This window comes from Leguminivora glycinivorella, chromosome 2, assembly GCF_023078275.1.
Source record: "Leguminivora glycinivorella isolate SPB_JAAS2020 chromosome 2, LegGlyc_1.1, whole genome shotgun sequence".
Classification (NCBI taxonomy): Eukaryota; Metazoa; Arthropoda; class Insecta; order Lepidoptera; family Tortricidae; genus Leguminivora; species Leguminivora glycinivorella.
Genome location: NC_062972.1, coordinates 25,484,280 through 25,495,108, shown reverse-complemented (window position 1 = coordinate 25,495,108; position 10,829 = coordinate 25,484,280). Strand labels below are relative to the sequence as shown.

Below are 10,829 nucleotides of genomic sequence, written 5' to 3'. Positions count from 1 at the left end.
CGTGCAAAAAGGAAATTCGTAACTCGTGTCAATTTAAAACACTCCCTTCGGTCGTGTTTTAATTTATCGCCACTCGTTTCGAACTTCCTTTTTTACGCACTTGTATCGTAATGTACTATTTCGTACAGATAGTGTTTTTTTTACGCACTAGTTCGAGAAGTGGTTCAATATATGCCAGGTCGAAACTTCGGAGTGCTATCTGTACTGAAAAACGTCGTACGATACACGTGCGAAAAGGAAATTCGTAACTCGTGTCGATTTCCTCCCTTCGGTCGTGTTTTAATTTATCGCCACTCGTTTCGAACTTCCTTTTAAGCCAACTAGAAAATAGTTCTAATATAATTCCGCAACATGGCGCGTAGCGTAGTCATATATTTCTGATCAAGATTTAATATAATGTTGAGCTTAAACAAATTGCGATTCAGGTATGTACTACTAGTATTAGTACCTAAATTTTATTCCATAAATAACGCATTATATATATAGTCCTCCACATCGATTTCGATGACGGCGACCTGAGCAATCAAAGTTGTTTTCTCATGTGAGCTCTTATATGGCTGGCCAGGCCAAATTTACTTTTAAAGACTCGGTCACAATTTTGGCAGTATAATTGACCGGTCGTGTTGTACGTATACACGTAGGAGGGCTTAGGTCTTTCCTTGCGTAATTGGCGTTGTAAGTCTAACGTCGCGAGGCGGTTTTCCTCAAACGACTTAACGGATTCGAAGATGGTAGATCGCCAAGATGACCGGTTAGCAGCGAGTTCCTCCCAACGTGTAGGATCAATAGCACACGCATTCAGGTGACGCTTCAGCATTATAGTACCGTACTATATCTACATCAGTCATCCAAAATGAGACAGGCTCCGGGACCAGGACTTCTCGGTAATTATAGACTCACTAGCTTTTTCCCGCGGCTTCGCTTGCGTTAGAAAGAGACAAAAGTAGCCTATGTCACTCTCCATCCCTTCAACTATCTCCACCTAAAAAAATCACGTCAATTCGTCGCTCCGTTTTGCCGTGAAAGACGGACAATCAAACAGACACACAGACTTTCCCATTTATAATATTAGTATGGATAACTCTCGCAAATAACCCTGTATCTACCACTGTATATAGGTAAGTACCTATGTTACAGCATCATGTTTGATAGATGATAATGTACATTATCCTGTCTTCGTCCTCAGAGATTTAATCTTTGACTATGTAGTAGTAGCCTATGCTACGCGCAAACCTACTCGCACAAGTTTTAGAGGGTAGAGAGAGAAAAAACCGCATTCTTTTCTCCCTCCACTATCCCACCCACAGACCGGACATTCCCAACTGCCAGGCCAACCTCATTCTTGTCCGTGCGCGCGCGGCGTTCGCACAAGTGCAATAAAAGTGAAAGTTAAAGTTAATTATGTCGAAGCGACCGCATGGTGAATCTCGAGAAGAAAGATGGATGAGAAAATTAAAAATGTACGAAGAAAAACTTGAAGCAAAACGTAAACGGCGCACTGATCAGTCGCAAAACATAGCTCCAAATGAGCAGGATGTGCAAAACGAAGGTGATTTGTTTTATTTTTTATAGTCAAGTATTTTCGGTGCATTCATCGAAAATATTCTATTTAAAAGTGATATTATTTTGATTAAAGGAAAAGCCGTTGCATTCATCGAGCTATTTCTTTTGCTTAAGCCAAATATTTCCGTTGCATTCATCGGAAATATTTTATTTTATATCCGTTGCATTCTTCGGATGATATAATTCCTAATTTATTTGTTTTATCCAAAAACCCGTTGCATTCATCGGGCATCTTGTTGTTTCCGTTGCATTCATCGGAAATACCGTATTTATATTATTCACATATAACTTCCTTTTTTTAAGCCCTTTGCATTCATTGGGCGACAATATCTACCCTCAGTAGAAATTTATTAAATTTATTAATTATTTTTTTCGCTCGGATTCCAGAGCATACCGAGCACAATGAAGCTATACAATTTGATGGCTACCAATCTAATGAAACTGAGGACTTGCGAGATATCTGCAACATCGAAGAGCAGCAAACGCGCGATGTGGAATACGACGATTACACGTACAAGCATGTCGTATACGGAGACGCTAGTGAAATCACTGAAACCACAGCGTGCACCAGCCCGTGTTCCTTTACAACTGGTGAGAGACAGGAGAACTTGGTAGAAGATGAGTTCGACCCTAGCTTATTACAAGAACTAGGAAATGTAGAAGCGGATCCTCTGGAGTTTGGTGATGATTTGCAGGCCGAAGTAGCTGCGAGGTTCCAGAAAATTTTGCTGGACGGCCTTAAAAAAGAAAAGAAAGAGGAGCTTTTGAAAAAATACCCATTTCCCAAAAACGTTCCTCTGGCAAAAAGCCCGTCTCTAAACCCGGAAATTGGAGCCATGCTGGCCGAGGCATGCAAGTTGAGAGATAAACGGCTGCTTGCAAAGCAGGACCAACTTGGCAAAGCGCTTTCAGCGCTAGGCAAGGCTCTGACTGGCCTCTTGAAACGAACTCCGGATATCCCAGATATTATTCGGACACTCAATGACGCGGGTACTATTTTAGCTGATTCTCATTACGCTGAAACTGATACCCGCCGCTCAGTCATTATGCCGCTAATAGATAAATCCTTAGCGGAACCTTTTAAAGACAGAAAAAGGGATACTTTTCTGTTTGGAGAGAAATTGGGTGAGTTGGTGAAGGACTCTTGTGGCATAAAAAAGACAGGCCAGTTAATCCAACCACCATCAACCACTCCTAATTTAAATGCCAGAGGTCCATCGACGTCCCGGGGAACGCGATATCAGCGAGGGGGCCACACGTATCAACACAGACCCGGTGGGCCGAGAGCAGCGATGTCGGGCCCGACATACCAATATCAGGCCCCAGTCTACCAATACCAAGGACGCAGGCGAGCACCCCGCCGCCGCCTCCGCCGAGTCGCCGTCAGCCTCCACCTCCACCTCCAACACGACGACCACCTCCTCCTGCGCAGCGATCCTCAACCAACCGGCGGACCTAACTGCGCAATATCAGGTACATGCAGGGCGCCTAAAATATTTTGTTGATGAATGGAAATTAATTACAGAGGACAATTTTATAATATCCGCTGTGTCAGGCTATAAGATCCCTTTTATTATGAAACCTGTTCAAAACGTCTCTGACTATCCACGTCGTTCTTTTACGTCTAACGAACTATCTGACATAAATAATGAAATACAACACTTGCTACAAATAAACGCTATAAGGCATTGTGATCCTGTGGCGGGACAATTTATATCTGATATATTTTTAATTCCGAAAAGTGACGGTAGCAAAAGATTTATTTTAAATTTAAAAAAGTTGAACAAGTATGTTTATTCAGAACATTTCAAAATGGAGGATGTAAGAACAGCGTCTAAGCTAATGTTTCCAGGCTGTCACATGATTAATATAGATCTTAAGGAAGCATATTTTTAGTGCCTATACATGGAAGTCATACAAAGTTTTTACGATTTTTTTTAGAAGACAATTTATTTGAATTTGTCGGCGCCTACCTATCTGTTCGGCGCCATATATATTTACGAAAATTTTACAACCTGTTGCAACATATCTAAGATCTCAAGGCCTAATTTCGGTTAGGTATTTGGATGATATACTGTGTTTAGGAAGCTCAGCTAAAGATTGCCTAGAAAATGCAAATATTACTATTAATTGCTTGACTAGGTTAGGTTTTGTTATCAACTACGAAAAGTCTCACCTGGCACCCCAAACTACATGCAAATTCTTGGGTTTTTTATTAGATTCCAAAACAATGTCTATACAGTTACCAGACACAAAGAGACAAACAATATTACAACTAATAACTCGGTTATTTACGTCAAACAGAATGCGTATTCGCGATTTTGCTTGTATTTTGGGCTCCATTACCGCGGCGTGTCCAGCAATTGTATATGGGTGGCTGCACACAAAGTCTTTAGAAAGAGCTAAGTACTTAGCTTTACTCAATAATAATGAAAATTATGATTCATTCATGGAAGTTGCGGACAATTTATATGATGATCTTCTGTGGTGGAAGAATAACATTTTAGTCGCAATTAATCCAATCAGAGATCAAAACTATGAGCTTGAAATCTACACTGATGCTTCAACAACAGGTTGGGGTGCAGCGTGTGGTACTAACAAAACTGGCGGTCACTGGACGGCCACAGAACGAGTCAATCATATAAATTATCTCGAACTTTTGGCAGCCTATTTTGGTCTTATGACTTTTGCTAATAATAAAAAAGAATGTCATATACTTTTGCGCGTAGATAACACAACAGCAGTTTCTTACATAAATAGAATGGGGGGCGTCCAGTACCCACATTTAAACAAAATTACTAGGGAAATCTGGAGTTGGTGTGAGGCAAGGAAAATTTTTATATATGCTTCTTATATAAGGTCATCACTTAATGTCGAAGCAGACAGCGAATCCAGAAAATTAAATATTGACACGGAATGGGAGTTAGGTTCACAAGAATTCGCTAGAATTGTACGCTGTTTTGGGGAGCCAGGTATAGACTTATTCGCCTCTCGCATAAATGCAAAGTGTGCCCTATACATATCCTGAAAAAAGATCCTTTTGCATACAACATTGATGCGTTTACGGTGGATTGGTCCCAATTTTATTTTTACGCATTCCCTCCTTTTGCTTTGATTTTAAAGACGTTGAAAAAAGTTGTCTCGGACAAAGCAACAGGTATTGTTGTCGTTCCCCAATGGCCATCTCAACCATGGTACCCATTTTACATGTCTCTTTGTATCAAAGAAACTGTAATATTTCCACCTAGTAAATATCTCGTTTCCTCTCCTTTCAGATCAACACACCCGTTACACCGTCACCTTTCCCTGGTAGCGTGTGTGTTATCCGGGAAGGATTCCGTAGGCAATGCGTACCTGAGACGGCATTAGAGGTCATGCTATCGTCAATTTCAGAGAAGACGAGAATTCAGTATACTACAAGCCTGAAGTTATGGTGGGAGTTTTGTTCCCAAAGGCATTTAGATTGTTATGATTTCAAAATATCATCCCTTTTAGAATTTCTTACGAATTGTTTTAAAAATGGGTCATCATATGGCACATTAAACAGTCATCGGTCAGCTATTTCTTTAATATCTTTAAATAAATTAAGTGATGATTTAAGTCTTAAACGTTTTTTCAGAGGGATTTTTCGATTAAAACCAACATTTCCACGGTATGTTTGTACATGGGATGTTAATATTGTTCTAAATTACTTAGAGGACATGAATAATGATGCAATTAATTTAGAGCAGTTGTCTAAAAAGTTAGTTATGTTGCTAGCCCTTGCCATGGGACAGAGATTGCAAACTCTATCATTTATAAAAATGTCAAATATAAAGGAATTTGATGATCGATTACTTATAACTATCACTAACTTAATTAAAACCTCGTCAATTGGCAGAGCTCAGCCAATTTTAAATTTACCTTTTTCCGCTCTCGCCCTGGTGTTTGCCCAGCGTCGACTTTACAAAAGTATGTCTTAGTAACATCATCTTTACGATCTAATACCGAGGAGAGCCTTATTCTGACCTATAAGAAGCCGCACAGGTCAGCTTCATCACAAAGTCTAGGGCGTTGGATAAAGCAGACCCTCACAGAGAGTGGCATCGACACTTCTGTTTTTACCGCCCACAGCACGAGGCACGCGGCAACCTCCGCTGCCTCGCGCGCTGGGCTAAGCGTCGATGTCATTCGAAAGTCAGCTGGCTGGACCGAGCGATCAACTGCCTTTGCGAATTTTTATAATAGACCTATAGTTAATTCTGAAACCAGCTTATTTAACTCTTTGTTATCACAATAGGGCCATACTTATAATTGTCATTATATAGGTACTACATAATTGTTATTTTTATACGTTATAAGTATATGTTAATTGATGAGATTGTCATAATTATTATTGAAAAAGAGTACTTATTACCTTGATTTCTTTTAGATTTGTCCTTGCGAACAAATGAATAAATGGTCATTTTGATTTATGTACTATTGATTTATTTAGCAACATTGATTGCTCTCTGAACATCTACATAGTCAAAGATTAAATCTCTGAGGACGAAGACAGGATAATTACATGATCAAACGAACTTACCTGAAGTGAAGTTCGATCATAATTATCCTGTCTTCGCCGAAGAGATTTAACTACCCACCCTACCCAGGAAGGTTGCTGTCGCTACCTGTTCACTTTTCCCCTAATTATCAATGTTGCTACTATTTCCTATTACCCCTTCGTGCTCTAAAAAGAATGAGGTTGGCCTGGCAGTTGGGAATGTCCGGTCTGTGGGTGGGATAGTGGAGGGAGAAAAGAATGCGGTTTTTTCTCTCTCTACCCTCTAAAACTTGTGCGAGTAGGTTTGCGCGTAGCATAGGCTACTAATACATAGTCAAAGATTAAATCTCTTCGGCGAAGACAGGATAATTATGATCGAACTTCACTTCAGGTAAGTTCGTTTGATCATGTAATTATCTTGTCATAAACCCTCACTAGTTTAACGCGCTCGGGTCCATTGGATCATGTTTAGCGATCAGATGGAGGTGGCTAATTTGCATCGTGAATGTGCACAGACGTAGATGTATCAAACGGAGATTACAAGTAAAATTAATCATGACTGATTCATGACGCACGAGTTCAATTTGAGGCATCGAATAGGTAGGTAAAAGTGAATGGCGAATTTATCAATGAATTCATTCATAGTTTCTCCATGCGATTTTGTAGCTCACTGCGTGTACTTCGTTTTTAATTTAGATATCTAAGGTTTTTACCTTAGATAACTTTTGTTCCAGTAGGTACTCAACACGCTTATGATTTTATTGTTTTAATTGACGACCGGTCTGGCTCAGTCGGTAGTGACCCTGCCTGCTAAGCCGCGGTCCTGGGTTCGAATCCCGGTAAGGGCATTTATTTGTGTGATGAGCACAGATATTTGTTCCTGAGTCATGGATGTTTTCTATGTATGTATTTAAATATGTATTTATCTATTTAAGTATCACTGCGGCTTAGCAGTGTAGTGACACGCAAGGCCAGATCGGTCGTCAAAATATAACAACATAGATGGAGAAAATATAACGCTGCCACGCTAGGCAGCAAAACTGCAAATAGAGGGGAGTTCCGGACTGTAAGTAGTGTGGTAACCGACATCCGAAGAGGATATAGCACCTAAAGAAGAAGAAATGGGTAGGTGAAGTACTATCCGATTATGTATATTATAGGTGCCGTAATAGAACTATACTAGGGTAGGTAAATCAATTACCTATTTGTTCTGTGATATTTTAGGATAAAGTAAAACTTCATAATATAACTTAAGCAACTTAAAATCTTGCCTAGCGAATATTTGAATTAAGAGAAGTAGAATCTGAAACTGGTATTACTGGTACTAAATGAAGTACTATCTTAATTTTACTAGTAATCTCTGTCCTGCCCTGCCTTTCCCCTTGGTCGTAAGCTATGCTAGGTCGCCTGAATGGCGATTGTCGTGTTTACTCCGGTCGCTCGGACGGTCACAATTCGCCATATTGTAAGCAATACTAAATTGATACCTATGTTATGTGAAGATATTCAATTATTTCATTGTCTTCATTCAACCATAGTTTAGAGACTGAAAACATTGGCAATAAGATTATGAAATCGGAATAGTACACTACGATACATGTGCAAAAAGGGGAAGATCGTAATTACACATAGGACCCTTTGCAATTTCGATAATGCACCATAGGTATGTACTGAGCATTAGTATGAAATATTTTAGTACCTAATTTCATATAAGTACTAAACTTGATTTCTACTGTTTGAGGACAGAACAGAGCCCCTAGACGGTTACTGAAAAATAATAATAACATTTTCCGTAACGTGTATCTGTTGTATCGTAACGCAATAAAAACTCATATCCACACATTATTGTTCGTTAAACCAAAACAACACTTACATAAGTATCAAAAATCTGTAATTCTGCATGTAACAAACATTATCAAGTGAAGCCGTATAAGCACCAGCGCGGTCCGCTCGTAAAAATGACAAATGAGCTCGCATTACGACACACACGGTGTCCGCATGAACATGCCTTAATGTGCCTTAATACTTTCCACATTTGCATTTACTTTTTTGTTTGCTTGTGGTGATGGGTTAAGAATCTCACCACCGGCGCGCTTTACACCCGTGGCTGTTACATTGATTGAGGGATATGCCGAATATTGTCACACCCACGTTGGGCGCCAATTATGTCACAATATGGCTTTGGTTGTGATGTAGGCTATAGCGATAATTTATGTTTATTTATTTTAACAACAAAACCCGTGAGACTCGAAATCTTTTTTTTTAATCAAGTCAAAATAACTCTGGACCTGTTTCGGTCAATTTTAGAGAATCGAAACAAGACGAGCATGAGGATTATTTCGACTTACTTAAAAACGTGAGTAACCCGCTTAAAATATTGTATTTATGTACGTAGGTATGTTTTTTTTTTGTTTGGACGCACCGGACGCACGCTATATCTCTGGCATATTCAATTTGGTGGTCAAAAGTACCCTGTCCATCTACATCTTCAGTAAAAATGCATAGTCAGATATGAAATTGGGTACAAAACAACCTTACCCTTTTTTATTCTTGAGAGGAAACTGTCGAGAACAGAACCTTACTTGTAAATCCCTTTTTTATATGAACACTAGCTTTTGCCTGCGACTTCGTTGATAGCGCCTGATAAACAATAGAAGCAATTATTAAGTTTAAGGGAAATGCTTACACGGATAAACAGGCGCTACCACTATTATCTCTTCTATTTTGGGGTAGAAGTGACATAATTTTTAGTCACTTAAAATATGATTTCCAGGCTAAATATACAGTGGTTAAAATGTGAAAATGACACAGACGAGAAAACAAACTTTCGCTTTAATAAAATTAGTATGTATAGCAAGTTTAGTAGTTATAAGTAAGTAGCCTAAGTACCTTTAATGTCTAGAACTAATATTTTTGTTCAATAACCCAGTTCATTTTACACGAGTAGCAAAATACATTTTAATTGTAAAGTCATCAATTTATATGTGAAAATTCAATTAATAAACGCAATTCCCAAGCGGTATACGGTATCAGGTAATTGGTATTGTTAAGCGATAGGTTATGGCCAGATTACGCCAGAATTAAACAATGGAAGGTAAATGATCGTTCACGTAAAATATGTGCGCCGTACGTGGACTATTGGCGTAATGTTCAGAGACACGTTGTTTAAGAAAACATATTGTTATTGTTTAATCGTTTTGGCCCTGTGTGGTGACGGGTTAAGAATTTCACCACCCCCTTTCTTCCCGTGGGTGTCGTAGAAGGCGACTATGGGATATGGGTTAAATTGTGGTGTAGGCGAGAGGCTGGCAACCTGTCACTGCAATGCCACAGTTTCGTTTTCTTTTAACCCCTTATTTGCCAAGAGTGGCCCTGAAGCTTTAGTAGTTTCATGTGCTCTGCCTACCCCTTTATGGGATACAGGCGTGATTGTATGTATGTATGTTAATCGTTTTTAGTAACTACATGAAAAAATCTACAAATTACATGCATGCAAATCCATGAATGTAACGTATTAGTTAATCAGTGCTAACCCGTTTTACTTACTTGCGTAATTGGGTCATTCCTGAGAATTTGATTCTTGATGTCATTCCCTTGGCGTATTTTTTTAAACAAATTTCTTTATAGTTGTAATAAAATATGAAATTATATTTAATCATAAGCATATTTATCGAATAGGCATCACTTTCAATTAATTTAGTTCACAAAGCTTAGGAAAATTATCATTACCCTGTATAAAATCCAAGGGAATGAGAACCAGCGGAATGAGAAATAATTTTTAAGAAAAAAAAAAACCGCCTTCCTTTGGGGTTCTGGTGGTAAATACTTTCAAATGTTGGATTATGTTATCAATTCGTCTGTAAATTTTTAATGTTTCTTATTCGATATCTCCGTCATTTCTGAACCAATTTTGAAATTTGGATGATTCTGAAGTACTTACAGATGAGAATGATTATCAGAACAGAACTCTAACCAGGGGCGGCTCACTCTTCATCAGCAGTTCCACTGCATCAAATGTCACTGTTCTGGACGTAAGTGCATGCTGTTCTTATAAAAATACCAAAGTCACTATAAGTGTGCCGTTCAGATTTAAGGAGTTCCGTTCTGACCATCATCAGCAATTCCACTGCACCAAATGTCACTGTTCTGGACGTAAGTGCATGCTGTTCTTATAAAAATACCAAAGTCACTATAAGTGTGCCGTTCAGATTTGAGGAGTTCCATTCTGACCATCATCAGGAGTTCCACTGCACCAAATGTCACTGTTCCGTACGTAAATGCATGCTGTTCCTTTAAAAACACAAAAATCACCATATGTATGCCTTTCAGATTTGAGGAGTTCCCTCGATTTCTCCAGGATCCCACCACCAGAACTGGGTTCTGAGAAAAATGTGACCAATCTGTATGTATATACATTCAATTTAAAAAAAATATATTTCAAAATCGGTCCAGTAACGACGGAGATATCGAGGAACAAACATTAAAAAAAAAAATACAGACGAATTGAGAACCCCTTCCCTTGAGATTTGGAAGGCGGTTAAAAAAGTATGTTTTTTGTAGATTTTGCAGAAACTTTAATTAATATGAAGATAGCTAAATAATCAATAAGTGCAGTCATCCATATACTATTATTATCACTAATGGCACTAAGCTTATTGCAATTAATACATTTTATATAATAAAAAACAGGGTAATGATAATCAAAGTGAACCAAAGCCAGGGAAATTATATATTTACCTTCATA

General features: G+C 38.7%; 1 protein-coding gene across 1 annotated transcript; it reads left to right on the top strand.

The window, feature by feature from the left end:
• Positions 1–1,446: 1,446 nt before the first annotated feature.
• On the top strand, positions 1,447–5,720 carry LOC125239090. The gene is made up of 5 exons (XM_048146575.1): positions 1,447–1,549; positions 1,951–2,838; positions 2,912–3,036; positions 4,839–5,073; positions 5,677–5,720. Exons 1-5 carry the CDS (start codon positions 1,459–1,461, stop codon positions 5,718–5,720), a joined length of 1,383 nt encoding a protein of 460 aa, XP_048002532.1. The 5' UTR covers positions 1,447–1,458.
• The last annotated feature ends 5,109 nt before the right edge of the window (positions 5,721–10,829 follow it).

Bases quoted from the DNA above. Each gene is read 5' to 3' on its own strand.
- LOC125239090 (XM_048146575.1), top strand. From the start codon at position 1,459: ATGTACGAAGAAAAACTTGAAGCAAAACGTAAACGGCGCACTGATCAG. The intron at 1,550-1,950 runs GTGATTTGTTTT...CTCGGATTCCAG, and splicing joins GCAGGATGTGCAAAACGAAG to AGCATACCGAGCACAATGAA. The intron at 5,074-5,676 runs GTTTTAAAAATG...TACCGCCCACAG, and splicing joins TTTAGAATTTCTTACGAATT to CACGAGGCACGCGGCAACCT.